The following is a 17,928-nucleotide window of genomic DNA, read 5'->3' on the forward strand; positions in this document are numbered from 1 at the left end:
ATCCATCCATCATCTATATATAATCTCTCTATTCTCTCTCATCTACTGGAATCAGTAGGCTAAGTCCATGTCTCTAGGGCGGACTGGTTGCAGTTGCCTAGTGATAAGGGCTTTGCACTGCCAACCCACCAGCTGTTCTGCAGGAGAAAGGCAATCTCCTCCAGTGTGATTTACTATCTCTGAAAAAGCACTGGAGAATCAGCCGTGGGTCAGTTTTGACTCCATGGTACAAAACAACAACAACAACATATGCCTTCAGCTCTGACAAGGCATGGGGAGATTTCCCTGAAGAGTATATTTGAAAATTCTATTTTCAACTATGTATATAGTTCCTTGTTGCGGTTTACCACAGTGTGCATCAGTCCCCCAACAATGCAAGCATAGCTGACTCATATCTTGATCCAATGGATAGATAGGGTCTCTGTGGGTTGGAATCCACTCCATGGCTACAGATTGGGTTTCTTTTTTTTTTTTTTTTTTGGTTGGTTGGTTTTGGTTATTTTTAGCTTAATTACTGTAACTAGCTTTGGTGAATATTGCTTTACAGTTTGGAAAGGAAGAGTAAATACATTTGAGGTCAGACGACTCTCAGTAGTCTATACAGATTACCTAATGGAAACATAGCTAAATACTGGTATTAACATAGTCCTCTAGGAAAAATGATCTGATATACTTAAAAAAAAACCAGAAAAACAAAACAACTCAAACAAACAAATCACAATCCAAAACAAAATTTATGATTTTAAAGCAAAACATTTCATTATAGACCAAAATGCCTAAAAAAGTGGAGATGTTTAAACATACATTTTGGCATTTTGATTAAAACTTTACTAATATATAAGAGTAATTTATTTACTGTTATACTATGTTAATAAACTCAATTTCTAATAAAATACACTTCTTCAAATAATGGTGTCATTACTTACTAAATGACTTAGTATTCTTTGAAAATGTCATTTTACTGTACCTTTGATAACAAAAACACTTCTTTAAGGCTCATTTCATATGATTCTGTTTCATCAATGAAGGTGCTTCAAGAATATGATATGTCAATAATAAAGTATTTGCTTTTGCAGATATATTCAACAGAGCTACCTTTCTTATTGAGATTTCAAATTAAAAATGTATGCTTCCACAGTGTGATTTAATGTCAAAATAGAAGTAAACAGGATAATATGATGACTTTCAGGTTGACATGTTGGGGAAATTGGGTGCTGAGGCCTTAAAACAGGGACATAAAAATATTACAAGAATGTCAACAGTCTCAGTGCTTCACATTACTTTGTTGAAGTCCCAGGGCAAAGGAGTGTATAGAGGGGGAATAAGGGAAGAAATAAGACTTTAAGAGTTGCAAAAAAAAAAAAAAAACAAAACCAACACAAAAAACAACCAAAAAAAAATCAAACACCTTTTGAAAAGATAAACATTTTACTACCGCCTTCAATGATTTGACAATTTTGGATCATGCATGCAAAATAATCAAACATCCACTCTACTCACACAAGTGACACTCACAGAGTACCAGACAAACTAGCTGCTTCATCATCTTCAAAATAATAGAGAGTTTAAATATCTGTTGTCTAAGAAATAAATTAGGGAGTTCTATTAGCCTAGTGGTAAAATGTTGCACTGCCAACCCAAAGGTAAGAGGGTCAAATTCACCAGTTTCTCTGTGGGACTTAGACGGACCATTTCCTGATGCGTGATGTACAGCCTCTCAAAACCCGCTGCAGGGTTGGCTATGGGTCGGTTCTGACTCGATGGTACATAACAACAACAACAACAATGATGACAAGAAACAGAATACATATTTTGCTTATTGACTAATAAAAGATAGAACTATGATAACCTTTGTCCAATTGACCTGAGAACCACTCTTTGGAAGAAATTAAAAACCCTCAAGCCTTGTGACATTGAGCCACTTCTGACTCACAGACACCCTATAGAATAGAGTATAATAACCCCATCGGATTTCCTAGGCTGAAACTTTTAGAGAAGCAGATTATACATCTTTCTCCTGAACGACACCTGGTGAATTTGAACTACTGACCTTTTGATTAGCAGCTAAGTACTTAACCATTCTACCGTGAGGGCTCCTCTGGAGGAAAGGAAAGAGCCTATAGTTCTATTTGAAAGTTGGCTTGTAAGGCCATCCTTACCAAGCTCACAGGGAACAAAGAAGAGATTGAAGGAAAACTACAACGTACATAGAAAAGCTGAAGAAACATAGTTTTGAACAGTGCTTGAGTTAAGCCTACTACTCAGTTCCAACAGAGAAATATATACAGAGCATCACATACTACTGGTGGTGGCATGCAGACACCAAAATTGTCAAAATTTGCAACCTGCATAATACCTTTGGTTGAATTGCTCCAACGGTTACCTTCAGAATAATGGGATAAAGTCAGCAGATTGACACATGAACCTCCGGCACCAGACCCAAACACAGTGATCCTCAAAGGATCACCACCAAAGAATCCAATGTTCTCACTGGTCCATCTTAAAGCTTGGATAAGATCAAGGAGACCATAGTTTCCCTTTGCAGCTTGATCCCCTGTACTTAAGAAACCTGAAAAAAAAAAAAGAAAAAAAAGAACAATTTAGACTCTTGAGTAGACATGAATCAAGTAGACAGAAAATTTAAATACACCTGAAGTCTCTGTTAATCAAAGTGAGCACCAGTCAAGTTTTTCTGCAAAAATTCTTTTCCACCAGCATGAAATAATTTACTCTAGGAAGAACAGAAGAGACTGAAAACTCACAAATGACATTTATCTTTCCCAAATGCTTCTTAAATTATCCAGGTAACAGGTAACAGGGGGCAAATAAAGGGAACACAAACCTTCTGAAAGACCTCAAGGGAGCCATAGCTGAGGCCAAGTTCTTTGATGTAGACATTTGGATAGGATCGTGGGACATATGGGCACATGCACTTTTTGCATAAAATACAGTGTCAGTTCTTAAGCTGCTAACAGTATAAAGTGGCTGGGATTTCAGGACTAGGCCGCAGGGTCACACACTCCCATTGCCACTGAATCAGAACGCACTCATAACTGACTCCAAAGGGTTTGTCAGAGATTGTAAATTGGATAGCAGAAGACTGGCCAGCTTTCTTCCAAGAGCAGGTCGTGGTTTCCACCGTCTGCTTTTGGGTCGACAGCACAACTCCTTTACCTACTACTAGATACATTCTTAAGCCTTTTGTGAAAAGTAGTTTTAAAAACTCCATAAAATGCATGCACAAATAACTATAATGGGTGACTATGTGAATAGCAGTTATTAGATTTAGTTAGAAATATTCTTTCATATATGTGCATATGCACATTTAATTAATTATGAAGAGAAAATAAAAGATTCTCACTTATGGTCAATGATTTATTCTTTTTGGTATTAGAACACCAGGTTTTTCTCCCAAGATACATCCAATTTCTGAACTTTTGGATAGTAGCTGAAACCAAAATGTGATCCGTATTTTTACCGCCAATGACTTAGAAAAGGGTAAATTGGAATAATATTACAGAATGTCATAAAAACCAAACTGAGGACATTTACTCAATTAATAAAGCATATTGAATAATTTTGAACTTTTGAAAAGTTTAATCTAATATTGTTTCTGAAGTATTTTGTTCCATACTGAACATGTCAATGATGAGAAAAATACATTAAATAATAGAGACAATGCATGGAGAACAGAGGATTTTAAAATTTCAGTTGACACAAAGACAAATATAATTGAAAAAAAGACCAGTAAAAAAAATATATCTTGCATGTAAAAGTTATGTGACTTTCTTAGGTATGGAAAATTCTAATTCCAAAACATTCAAAGCTAATTCTAAAAACATAATCATCATAATATTTATTCTCTTTCTGAAAAATCACAATGTTTTTGATAAAAATTACTTTATTCAATTGGAAATTGTCTCACTAGGCCATCTTAAAGAAAACAATCTTTTTTGTTTTGTTTTGTTTGGAATTCCATTTATTCATTGTTGCACTTTTCTCCCCACCAACCCCACTCCCACCTCCACCCTCAGTTCGCTCCTCTCCTTGAAAAGCAAATGAAAACAATCTTTTTAAAAGAAAATTCAGAAAGTCAATTGCATTTGTATAAACCAGGCCTGATACAGGTCTTTGCAATCACTTGCTAAGCACCAGAGAGTTGGACCATGACTTGGTATGATAGAAGGAGAGTTGATGACTTTAGCTGTGATGATGGAGAAGAGTATTGAATATACCCTGGACTGCTAAGCAAACAAGTAAGTTCATCCTGGAGAGGGTTAAACCAGGCTGTTTCTTGGAGGCAAGGATTCTGAAGCTTCATCTGACATACTTTGGACATGTTGCAAGGAGGGATCAATCCTTGGAACATCATGCTTGGGAAGGTGGAGGGACAGCGCAGGAGAGGAAGACACTCGATGAGATGGATTGATTTGGTGACGGGGGTCATCGGGATGGGTGTGTCAGAGACAGTGAGATTGGCACAGGACAGAGCAAGGTTTAGGGCTGTTGTACGTAGGGTCTCTATGAGTCACAGGGACCCGAAGGCACATAACAGCAAACTAGACTGTGAAAGTAGAACACAATAACCAAATAACCAAATCCACAGACAAAAATACAAGGACAGGAAGTTCTCTCACATTTTTATAGAAAGAACAGATGAAGCTGCATAGTCAATCGCGTGAATAATTTTTAAACTATAAAGAAATTCAGGCTCCAGGGCCTTATGGTAAGGGGTTGCACTGCCAACCCAGAGGTACATGGTTCAAATTCACCAGCTGCTTGCTCCATGGGAAAGAGACAGGAGGCCTCTTCCTGTGTCACTTACAGCCTCTGAAAACCTGCTGGAGGATCAGCTAGAAATCAGTTCCAATTTGATGACATATAGCAACAGTCATCCCTCTTTATCTGGAAGACTAAAAACAAGTTACAACATCTCGTGGATTCCTGTGTTATATTTGTATATGTGTGTACAAAATGGGACCCCCTGATAATGAGGCTAAATTGTTAAAGCAAAATTCCAGTTAAACATGTCTTTCTAGAAATATTCAAGTCTTTTTGTCAAACTTACATAAAATTTAAAAAAGTTATGGTGTCTCTTACATAGAAGTATTTTTCTATATACAATATTCATGTAAATGAGATAAAAATAAATACAAAACAAAAATATAAAAGATTTATTTTAATTCTGTTGGTTATTAGCTGATTTTTATGTTTAAGAAATAATTTATATTCCCGAAGAATTTGTTTCAAAAAGTTTGATCTGTCAAAACACAATGATACTGTAACTTTCTTAAAATATTTCCTTGCACAGTTTTGACGGCCATCAGAGAACTGGTCAATGACAAAAGATGACAGACGAAGAATTGATGCCTTTGAGTTGTGGTGCTGGAGAAGAGTCTTGGACATGCCATGGACTGCAAAGGAAACAAATAGTTCTGTCTTGGAGAAGGTGAAACCAAGTTTCTCTCTGGAGGCTAGGATTTTGAAGCTCCATCTCACGTATTTTGGGCATGTGGCCAGGAGGCACTGGTCCTTGGAGAAGAACATCATGCTCAGAAGGGTGGAGGGACAGTGCAGGAGAGGAAGACCCTGGATGAGATGGATTGATACAGTAACTGGGGCGATGGAAGTCGGTGTATCGGAGTCAGTGAGACTGGCTCACGACAGGGCAGGTTTCAGAGTTGTTGCACATAGGATTGCAATGAGTCGCAGGCAACTCGACGGCACATAACAACAATAACAACAGCTAAAGACAGATCTGCTTCCCTTCTCAAGCGGTTATTTAGGCTCACTCTACAACAGCTACTCTTATGGATAGAACTGTGGGTGTATCAAGCCTCTCTGTTCATGGCTTCTCTGATTCCTGTTTCCCACACCGCACCTGATTTGGTTCTTTAGAGATTTGATGTCAAGAGTAGGCAGGAGCTCCAAAAACAATGTAATAAAAGGAAATTTTACTGCACTCTGTAGAAAGGAAAATAGAAGGATGATAAAGGGGTGTGTGTGTGTGTGTGTAAGAGAAAGAATGGAGAGAGAACGAGAACACATTGTAAGTAGTTTATTATCTGTAATTCACTAACATACATGAGCTCAGGTAGAAATTTGACTTTTAGATATAGCTCATGTCACCCAGGAAAAAGAAACACAATTTTATTTTTCTTTTCTTTCTCTTGGAATGATATTCAATTCTCTATCCATATTTAGTTATAGTAATAAAAGACTTAACTTCGCATTTACTAACATTACTGCTTTAATTTCAGTGTTAACAGCATCATTTTCACTTCTATGATAGATCAAATAGTTTTGTATTTATGTAACAATATTGCAAAAGCCTATCAATTCTCTGAAGATAAACATCATATATACAGCAATTTTTAAAAAAATAAGTTTCAAACACAATACATTCAATTCCAAAATTGCATTTCCCACCCTCCTCGTGGAGTAATTGGGATTTAGAATTATAATGCCCACAATTTTCAAGATCCATTTTTATTCTTTAGTACTAATACACCCTCATTTTTTTATTCCTATTCTATGTTTTATAACATATAATAATAACATATGTTTTATGTTTTTCAATTAATCATTAGAATGAATTCAGACAGTAAGTTTCAGGTTTTCTTTCTTTTTTTAGAAAATTAATTGATAGCTGCTGTCTTTATTTAGCCAGCTAGGAATTCAAATTACATCTCTCCAGATCCGGTGAAATGACGCTTGTCTTCTGAAGCTACATTCAGTCAACATCCTGTAGCTCCTCTAAGAGAAAAAAAGAGGGAGAGGTAAAAAAACCACAAGGTGCCTCTAAAGGAAGGTTATTTGCTGGTTCCGCAGTTGGTGTGTCTGACTACAGTCTTGATGTCCGTGCCACAGCCTAAAGGTGAGCAGTTTGAATCTACCCTGCTCCAAGGAAAAGATGACCGTGAGACTTTTAGCTTCTGAAAAACAGATGGAGCTTCAGCTGTGAACCTGTTGCAGCTGGACATCACGTAACGAAAACATCCAATGAAGGAAGGAGTCGCAGCACCACGGGGCAGCGTGTGCTCTGGTACAACCAGAAGTGAACGGTTCGAATCTCCTCGCTGCTCCGTGACACAAAGAGAGAGAGTCTGTCCTGTGAAGACCCAGAGTTTGGGAAGGTGCTGGAGAGGTGTTAGGAGCTGCTCTTACCTGAATGCCAGTGGGTCTTATGGGTTGAATGGTTCCTTTACAGTTATTCTTGCTTTTTGTTTTAATTGACTTGCTTACTACATCTTTAACAGAGAATTATTTCAAACCACTCTGACTGCAATCTGGCATTGGACGGCACCCATATTTGTTAGTGGTGGGGCTTATTGTGAGTCAGAACCGATTCACAGCTGACTGTCCGTGGGTTTTCAGAGGGAGCGAAGCACCCCACAGCAGAAGGCCCACCTTCTTCCTGCTGAACCCCTGGGGAACTCTGGTTGCAGGACTTCGGGGTGACAGTGCGAGCCTTGCTGCTAAGCTCTGGAGCTCTCGAGTCCCGTGGGAAGGGGACTCAATTTTATAAAAACCTCAAAGTGCTAGTTCTCTTCTTCACTTTGAAGATTTTCCCTTTAACACCATTAAATAACCCCCCCCCCCTTTTATACAGCAGGTGGGTTTTTACATTCTCCTCAGTGGATTCTGACTTTCAGGGTCCCCATCCCGCTCTATTGAATAATTCCTAACAGCTGGTTTAACTCTACTCATCCTTCTCAGCCTTCATCATAAGGTCCTAAACTCTTTAACACAGAAGGAAGATGTAGTGTGTTTATGAGGAAATGCACAGCCTTGGAAATTCTATAGGGCATTTCTACTCTCTTCTCTGGAGTCTCGATGGGCCAGAAATGGACTTGATGCCAATTGCTGTTCGACTAATTGACTAACAAGTTGTGCTTCCAATTTTTTTGTTTGTTTGATTGATTACGGAAACATAGACAATAAAAGCAAATTCTTTGTGGCACGTAAGCAGAAAAATTTTCCAGAAAAAAAGCCAACTATTTATTCATAAATACAATGTGTTAAAACATGACTGCTTTAAAACTTAACTCTAATTTTCACAATTCAAATGTAAAAGTAAACTAAAAATAATTTCTCTCACCAACATATCCACATAAAATATTACAAATGTGTTTTGATAGAATTTACTTAATAACCCTTCTCTCAAACCCATCTCCAATTATTGCATCTACATGGAACTCGGTTCGCTTGGTTTGATTAAGGAACAACGTTACCCTCAATTGCATGTTTATCTGATCTAACAACTAGGATTAGTTTCTCCTGTTAGAGAAAATGAAGAAATTTGACAAGGACTTCAGGCCCTTGGGATGGAAAAAAATTAGATCAAGTGTGAAATAAATTGCTGCAGGCAAGATCTTTTCTTAGGCGATTGGGGTACCCCTTATTCAGGAAGCACTCACAGGCAGTTGGAGGGTGAGGGGAGGAGTGGAGTTAAATTATCTAACAACTCTAGCCCCTTATTAGTTGGCACATTCTACACACAATTCTTGTACAGTAATGTCTTATTTAAAAACTGAAAAAAAAAAAAAAAACCACCCACACCTAAAACAAACAAACCCTCCCCCCAAAAACCTCAACAACAACAACAAAAAACCAACCATAAAACCTGAGTGCTTTTAGTAGAAAAAGAGAAAAAAAATATCCAAAGATAAACCTGAGAGCAAGAAATGGTCAGGTATTTGCCACCGTGTCTGAAATGCTAGAAAAAGAAGCAGTCAGTGATTCCAGAACGCAAGTGTACTTTCGTGTGAGTGTGTGTGTGTGTGTGTGTGTGTGTGTGTGTGTATGTTATGAATAAGATAGAGGGTTGTTGTTATCAGTGAGTCAGAATCAACCCATAGTTAACCCTCCAGTGGGTTTTCAGAGGCAATTAATCAAACAAGAGGCAGTTAATCAAACAAGAGGAGATTGTCCACCCTTATCCCACACAGCAGCTGGGGGATTAGAACCTCCTGCCTTCAGGATTACAATGCAGCTTCTTACCACCAGCACACCAGAGGAGGATTTACATGTCTATACTGTGCATAAGTTCTGGAAACATTATATTTAACATCTGTTTTTAGAAGTAGATTATGTATGTGGGCTATAAAGACATAGGAAAGAAATTTCCAGTGTTTATCAGTGCTGTTACCTAGAAACAGGTGACTGTGGTTGGCTTTTTGAGTCAAATTGATAAGTACTTCAAAATAGAGACCACGCTGAGCATTAAAGAGCCAATCTTGCGGACATGAGACTTTGAATGAGAGTGAGGGACCCTTCTGGAGACTTGGGGAATATGACTCAGAAAAAAGCTCATGAAGGATTTTGCATCTTAAACATAAAAGGATTTAAAACTGTGGATTAAAACCTCAAATCCTCCTAGCAAAATCCACGTGGAAATCTCCCGTGCTGGCCCTCCCAAGCTTCTGGACGGCCAAGCCTCGTCTGCATTTTGTCTGTTTCCTGATTTCAGCCTCATGCCACTTAGTTATGTACATATTCTTTTCTTTGTAGGCTAGTGTAATCCTTACTAGTCATTCAACCTTCAAGTAGAAGCAGTTATTTTGTTGCTAGAATTACTTTTAGAAAATGATCTTTTCTGAAGGTACCCTTTCTCCATGTCTATTCAGTCTGTGCTGCTGCTGTTGTAGATGTTGCTGTGTAGCATCTGTTCAGAACCTCCCCGGAGCTGACCCTCCAGCAGGTTTTCAGTGGCTGAAATTGCAAGGGAGGAGAGTGCCCATCCTGTGCCTGCAGCACACCTGGTGGATTCCAACTGCATGCTTTCAGGATTGCAGTGCAGATTCTCACCGCCAGGCTGCCAGCACTTCCTTGTTTAGTCTATAGACCAAACAAATTATTTGAGAAGATGGATTCTATAAAGAAGATTGTGGCTTCAGCACTGGAGGAAGACGCATCAACAACCTGCATTGTGCAGAACATACAAACTTGCTTGCAAAAGTAAAGAGAACTTGAAGTCATTTCTAGAGAAGACCAAAGTCGATAGCCTTCAATATGGATCATATCTCAACATCAAGAAAGTAGAAGTCCTCCGACTGGGACAACAGGCAACAAACATCATGATAGATGGAAAAAAGATTGAAGTTGTCAAGTACCTGAATCCACAATCAAACTCATGGTAAAAGCAGTCAATAAATCAAAATACATGTTACATTGGGAAATCTGCTCTTAGGAGCAAGGATATTAGTTTAAAAACTAAGACACAGCTGTTCTAAGACGGAATTGTTTAACTGTTCACTATGCACTGGAAAGTTGGGAGGAAAATAAGAATACCAGAAGAATAATTGATGCTTTTGAATTGCAGCGTTGAAGAAAAGTATGAGGAGGAGTGTGGCATCAGGATTGGAGGAAGATCATTAAGACCCTGCGTTATGCAGATGACACAGTCCTGTTCGCTGAAACTGAGGAGGACCTGACACGCTTGCTGCAGAGCGTCAAGGACTTCAATATGGACTGAAGCTCAGCATCAAGAAGAAAAAGATTCTCACCACTGGGCCAACTGGCAGCATGATAGATGGAGAAGAGATTGAGGTTGATAACAATTACAGCTTGATCAGCTCCACAATCATCACTCTTAACACTAGCAGTCAGGAAATCAAAAGACAAATTGCATTGGGGAAATCTGCTGTCAGGTACCTCTCCTGAGTGCTGAAAAGCAACGATGTCAGTCTAGAGACTAAGGTGCACCTGATCCAGTCCATGGACTTCACAGTTACTTGCTGTGCAGTAGACAGCTGCTGGAAAATGACGAGGATGACAGATGAAGAATTGATGTCTTCAAATTGTGGTGCTGGAGAAGAGTTTGAACACACCTTGGACTACCAAGAAAACAAATAGGTTTGTCTTGGAGAGGATGAAACCAAGTTTCTCCTTGGAAGCTAGGATTTAGAAGCTCCGTCTCATGTATTTTGGGCACATGGCCAGGAGAGGCTGGTCCTTAGAGAAGATAACATCTTGGAAGAGTAGATGACAGCACAGGAGAGGAAGACCCCCGATGAGATGGATTGATACAGTCACTGGGGTGATGAGGGTTGGTGTCTCAGAGACGGGCTCAAGACAGGGCAGGCTTCAGAGCCGCCGTACATAGGGTTGCTGTGGGTCCCAGGCAACTCAATGGCCACAACGACAACAATCCCATGTTCGGACAAAAGAGGGAAGAAGTCAGGTCTGGAGGATGTGCAACCAGGCTGTCCTTTAGGGGCAAGGATGGTGAAAGTCCGTCTCATATGCTTTGAACATGTTGTCAGGAGGGACTGTACTTGGGAGAAAAAAATATATCCTGCTGGGAAAGGTGACAAGACAGAGAAGGAGATAGAGATGCTGAAGATGGAGTGACACAGTGACTGTAACAATGGGCTCAGGCATGGCAAGACTTTGAGGACGGTGCGGGATAAGGTGAGGTGTTGTCGCCTAGTTCATAGGGGTGCTAGGAGCTGTAGCCACCAGGATTGAACGTGACCACCAACAACGCAAAATGCTGATGATGTCATTCCTTTGATACTTCAGTGCAGCTTTTTGCCACTAGGCCACCAAATCTCTCTCTCTCTTTCTCTCTCTCTCTCTCTCTATCTCCTTCTCTCTCTCTGTCTTTGTCTCTCTCCTATCTCTCTATCTCTATCTATCTGTATATCATGTCTCCAATAAGCATGAACTAAAAACTATTTCTATATGCATGAACTAAAAACTATTTCTAACATTTTTAAATTCAGGAATGATGTATTTTTATTCAAAGCCTAAATACAAAAATAGTTGAGATGTTGTGTATCTACAAGTGGTAGAAAATGAGATTCGATTCCTAATACTAGATACAATCGCTGAGGGAAAAGTATCCAAATCATTAAATAATGCTTATTTTTGCCCAATTCAGATATTCATGGTTATGGGCGTAATATTTTAATTCAGAGGTGAAAGCAAATTGAAATGTAAAATATTCAACAGCTAATGCTCTAGAAACATAGTTAGAAAAGATTTCAGACCAGAAGTAGCGCAAGCCCTATTATTTAAACAAAACAAATCCCAAACCTCCCACGAATCTATTTTCTAATAATCAAATTGCAAACAAACTTTATTATTCTAAGTTATCATTAACCCCAATTTCAAATTACAGCATTTTTCAAAATAACAATATCTCCTAGGAAGTTTCAATGACTAGCTCTTAAAGGACAAGCCAGTGAACCCTATATGAGAGCCATATGGTAGGTATTTTGGTGCAGCTGCTATACATACACAGAGGCAGCAGAACAGGCACCCAGAATAGCCCAAGGCAAACCACTAATTCAGGCAGCCAGCGTAGCTGCACCAGCAGGTAGCCTTGGGCAATCTTATTTGTTAGTGCCAAACGGATATATTATAGGTTTTAATTAGCTGTTAACAATTAATCCATCTAATACTGAGAACTGGAATTTTTTTTTTAAACTTTTGCTTCTATTTAAGCCAAAGTCACTCAGTGTTATTGGCCTCTACAATCCATTAGAAGTGTTAGTCGACACTCCAAAGATAGTGTTAACTACTGAAATTCACCCAAGTAGGAAATTATTCATGTAACTTGGCTTCCAGCTAGAAAAATTTTTTCAGAAGTTTCCTCAGCCTTGCTGTTCCTTCAGTCGCTAATACGGATCTTCAACTGAGAGGGTCATGGAATGCTGTTCAATAGCGAAGGAAATATTGAAACAAGCAGAAGGTCAATTTAGAAGAAGCAGTGATCTGAATCTCACCAGGGGTGCCCTCACATTAAGCTCAAACTTATAATTGAAAATAAATCTTTCCTGTCTGGGTGATGAGTCTGAGGTCCCGTCTTGGGTGCAGTTTTCACTAAGCATTATATTTTCCAGTTTGAAGTCACTGTCCTTTTCAGCTGGTTTGACCTGCAATGCCACAGTTGGAAGCTGCCTGCCAACTGATTAGCTATTCAAGAAAAAAGTGAACCTAATCTCTGTATTAATATACATGAGGTGAAATGAGAAGGAATGTGAGACTGGAAGGCACAGGGAATGATGTTACAAGCTGTGCGGGAGGGCTTCCTCCCACAGACCCAGGAGCAGAATCAAACCGGAGAGGAAGGTTGACATTTGGCAGAGGTGGTGCAAAAGACAGCTGTTGTGGGTTGAAGTGATGGCTTGATTTCCTAGCACTTCCAATGAAAGACTTAGTCCTTCCTAGAATTAAAAGAACATCTTGAACAAAAAGCAGACAAGTTTAGAATTAGATTTTTGTTGTTGTCCTTTGGGGATTGAAGAGAATTATTCTGAAAAGGATGTGTGATGATTTTTTTTTTTACTTGCTAATTTTTCACTTATTATACTAGGCAAGTCTGCTATGAAAGACCACTTTGAGATGTTTAAATCAAAGATGTCACTTTGAAGACTAAGTAAACCTGACACAAGCCATGATATTTCCAATTGCCTTATATGCATGAGAAATGCATGTTGGACAATGAATAGGGAGACCAAAGAAGAACTGATATATTTATATTATGAAGACAGTGAAGAGCATTGAATATCCGTATCCTGGACTGTCAAGAGAACAAATAGAAACAGGTCTTTGATAGAATTCTGCCAGTATGTTTGGAAGCCAGGAAGGCAGGCCTTTGTCTCATACCTCTGGACTTGCTGTCAGGAGGAACTAGACACTAGGACACTGTACAGGGTAGAGAGTCAGTGAAAAATAGAGGAAGACTCCAGGGAGGTGCATTGATACAATGTCTACAACTGTGAGTTCCAACATGGTGGTGATTGTGAGGACAGCTCAGGCCTACACAGTGTTCCATTCTGTTGGCCACACGATTGCTTCGAGATGGAAGTGGCTGGAAAACACCTAGCAAGAATGGTCATGAATTCTGTGGCAATCTGTTGCTATTAAGGACGTTTTGGTTGTTAATTCCAACAACATAATTTACTTACATTCCTTTAGTGACTTCAATTTATGGAGATGCCATAATGCAGGGCACCATTGTTTCTATTATGGGGATGAGTGTGATTTTAAAAAAAAACAACAAAAAAACCCCAAGAAAACAAACCTTTTGGAAGCATATCAATAGGCCTTGTCTTTCAAGGACCTCTGGATGAGCTTGGACCAGTAGCATTTTTCTCAGTCTAATTTTCTCAGTTAACTATACCACCCTGGGTCTTTGTTACTGAAAGAAGACTCTATATATGTCTTATCTTTTGATGTACACTAAATTTGAGAAGAAAAAGACAAAACAACCCTATTGTTGCAATTAAGTGTTCAGCTGCGAACAAGAGATTGGTGTTTTTTAACAAGGCTTCAGATAGGTTCATTACAGCTTGAGAATTTATATCCCTACCTCTCACATTTACTGAATTAGAATAATTAGAATCTAAATCTTAACAAGATTCTCAGATGATTCTTAGAAAATGTATTATACGTAAAAGTCACGTGAGGTTATATAAGAAAAAATGTCTCAATTACTTGCTATGCATCAGAGAGCTGGACAATGACTAAGGAGGATAGAAGAAGAAGAAGAATCAATGCCTTTGAGCTGTGGTGCTGGAGAAGAGCATCGAGCATAACATGGACTGCCAAGAGAACAAACAAGTCTGTCTTGGAGAGGGTGAAACCAAGTTGTTTCTTGGAGGCGAGAATTTTAAAGCTCTGTTTCACAGAGTTTGGGACCAGTCCTTGGAGAAGGACATCATGTTTGGAAGGAGGGAGGGTCAGTGTAGGAGAAGAAGAAAGACTCTGGATGAGGTGGACTGACACAGTAACTGAGGTAACAGGGGGAGAGAGAGAGAGGGAAGCTCAGGATAGGGCAGGTTTCAGAGGTCTTGTGCTTAGGGCCGCTATGAGTCACAGTTGACTTGACAGCACCTAATAACAACAACATCTTTTATCTATAAAAGGAGTTTTATTTTATCTATAAAAAGGAGTTCTGGTGATATAACATGTAGCTAGTTATGCTCCTAACTCAGGTCTCTGGGGGTGGGAATGAGTCTAGTCTGTGGCTGTTGGACTCCACCAATGGTTCTGAGATAGAAAGATAATCAACCTCCTCTTGTGATTCACAGCTCTAATGGATTCTCCAGTGGTATTGCGTAGATTCCACTTGTCCCACAGGTTTCTAGGAATTAGAAACAACACAACCAGCAACACATAGAAAATTTTCAGAACACTGATTTCTTGGAAATAATAAAGGAATAAAAGGAATTATTCAAACAACGGAATGCTAGAGGTTTAATAACTAGTACATCCATGTAATTTTACAGATTTGAAATAAAATGATAATCAGATTATATGAATTGTCTGATGTTACAAGGCTGGTTAGGAACACAGTTTCCAGACTTCTAATAAACGCTCTTGTCTATAGAACATAAAAGATCAGAATTATGCTGTTTATTTCTTTAATCAAAAGATTAGTTCTATTGTATTTCCTCTCCTTTCTGCTTTGTTTCTCTTGTTACTGGTTGCCAGTGAATTGAAAGCTATTCATGATGACCTCATTGTTAGAGTTTTCTTGGTGGTAATCTTACCAGAAACAGCTCAGCAGGTCTTTTGTTCTGTGATATAGTTGAGTGAATCTGAACTGCAGTTAAGTGCAAACTTTAGTACATAAGGCACATCAACTATCTGCTTTATTAATCATCAATTTCTATGCAATAATGTGTTATCAGAAGATTAGAGCAAAGGTTTGGTGGTTGGAATTATCAATATCTTGAAAAGAACATTTAGTGCAAGTCTATTCTACTTTTTCCACGTCCCTACCCGGATGAACCAACTCAAGAGTCACAAACAACTCTATGCATCTTCCTTCTGCACTGCTTTCCATCTGTATCCCTCAATTTAAATATATTTTCCTGGACAAATATCAGTCTCCCATAACAAGGGATGAATGCTCAATGATTATTCTACATAACTTGGTGATTTTTCTTGAAGTTTAAAAAAAGTTGATTTTATCTAAAAAAAAAAATTCATCGACATAATTCCAAAAAATGGTAGGCAAAAAAACCCATGGATTTTAAAATTTGTGCTTAAAACATCAGTAAATTTATTTTCAAGATTTTACGCACCTTGAATTAAAAGAGTTCTCTTTGGAGCTAATTTTATTATTCTCTTTGCCAGAATTATTTTTTCAAGACCAAGAGATCTATGTTACTTCAGCCAATTCTCTTTTGTTCTCTGCTCAAAGAAGATGGATTCCTTTAGCAGAATACTTATTTTAAATGCTTTCTTTACCCTATAGGCAAAATAATCCAATTCCTTTTTTGTCTATATCATGTAGAACTAGCCCCTAACATTTGTATAAATGGGTAAATGCATAATGCAAATGTATATATGTTGATCAGAGCCAAGTTATAGTAGTTCAAATTCCAATTTATTTGAATAAAGTTAATAAGAACAAAAGCTACAGTTATCTAATGCATAGGAAATAATTTGCTCTTTAGGTTTTTAACCCATTAGCCATGCCAAAAGGCATATTTCCTCTGTCTGGCATGCTAAAAATTCCTCTGGGCTTATCTAAAGGAAAATATTTTCTGTTTATTGACAATCACCAGCTTTGCTCAAAAGCCATAGATTATCCCAAAACAGGAACCTCTAGTGAGTGAGTAGATTATTATAGTCCAAGGGAATCTGCCTGGAGGAGGGTCGTTAAGACAACCTATAAATCCAAGGTTCCTTCTGACATTGAATTTGGTCTTTTCCCCCCTTTTTTACATTTTAATAACCTTTTGATTTCTTCATGTTTGGCGTCATTAATGTCATTCCCATAATGCCTCTGGTCTCTGCAAGTTTAGTGCAGCCTAGTAGTTAAAGAGTTGTGCTGCCAACCCAAAGGCACACAGTTTGAATCCACCAGTTGCTCTGAAAAAGAAAGATGGGAAATCTACTTTCATGTTCTTCATAGCCTCGGGAAACCGCCTGCAGGGTCAGTTAGGAGTAGGTACCAATTCAATGACACAGCAATAGCACCAAACCTATTCTTGAGAAGGTCACTAAGCTATGTAGAATATACTCAAAGTTGTTATATTTTTGGCTTTTGTTGACTTATCTTTATTTTCTTCAATTAGCTGTAATTATAACTCTCATTTAAGCAATTTGTATTCTGTATTTAGTTACACCTGGTTTTATCCCGTGTGATGATATTGAGCTGTTATCTTGTTCCACAGATATGATTCCTGTGAATTTCACCCCATGAGGTCCACATGCACAGTCATTGTTTATGTTAGGGAAAAGCTTTTTCTCCAATAAATAAATCGTGGTCTTATACAGTCTTCTACAATTCTGTCATATGACCTCTGGTATTGTGTTTAATACCAAAGTCATATTTACCAATATGCTTTTAAATGTACAGTACCTAAAGCAAATGTAAAAAACAATGGCAAAGTAAAAGAAAAGAATATTGTAGAGAGTGGCTAGAGAAGAAAAAGTAAAATATTATGGTGAAATATGGGAAGATTGGAGAAAGACATCAAGGAGAAACAAAGGCTTAGAATTCTCAAGTGGAAAGAATTAAAGAAAAAAAAATCAAGCAAAGTTAGACTTAATATCTGAGGATTGTTGTTGTTCTTATGTGCCACTGAGTCGTTTGCGACTTATAATGACTCTGCACAAAAGCCCTAAACCCTGCTCTACCCTGCGCCAATCGCACTGCCTCTGACACACCCATCCCGCTTACCCCAGTCACTGAATCAATCCACCTCAAAGAGGGCCTTCCCCTCTTGCACAGTCCCTCCACCCTCCCAAGCATGATGTCCCTCTCCAAGGACCTGTCCCTCCTTGCATCATGCCCAAAGTATGTCAGACGAAGCCCCAGAATCCTTGCCTCCAAGGAATAGCTTGGTTTAATCCTCTCCAGGATGAATCTATTTGTTTTCTTGGCAGTCCATGGTACATTCAATACTCTTCTCCAGCACCACAGCTCAAAGGCATCAATTCTCCTTCTGTCCTCCCTAG

General features: G+C 38.6%; 1 protein-coding gene across 6 annotated transcripts in view; it reads right to left on the minus strand.

Annotated features, from left to right (window-relative positions):
* Window positions 1–17,928, minus strand: part of NLGN1 (neuroligin 1) — a 1,195,112-nt gene that overhangs the window by 10,165 nt on the left and 1,167,019 nt on the right. For 3 of the 6 annotated variants that reach the window (XM_006890339.1, XM_006890340.1, XM_006890337.1), the window contains one exon: window positions 2,357–2,569. In XM_006890339.1, the coding sequence (XP_006890401.1) occupies window positions 2,357–2,569 (213 nt within the window). The remainder of the gene's footprint in view (window positions 1–2,356; window positions 2,570–17,928) is intronic. The other 3 variants (XM_006890341.1, XM_006890338.1, XM_006890342.1) reach the window with 1 other exon arrangement.

Source organism: Elephantulus edwardii, unplaced genomic scaffold (genome assembly GCF_000299155.1).
Source record: "Elephantulus edwardii isolate Elephantulus edwardi_28Jun2011 unplaced genomic scaffold, EleEdw1.0 scaffold00088, whole genome shotgun sequence".
In the NCBI taxonomy this organism is placed as follows: Eukaryota; Metazoa; Chordata; class Mammalia; order Macroscelidea; family Macroscelididae; genus Elephantulus; species Elephantulus edwardii.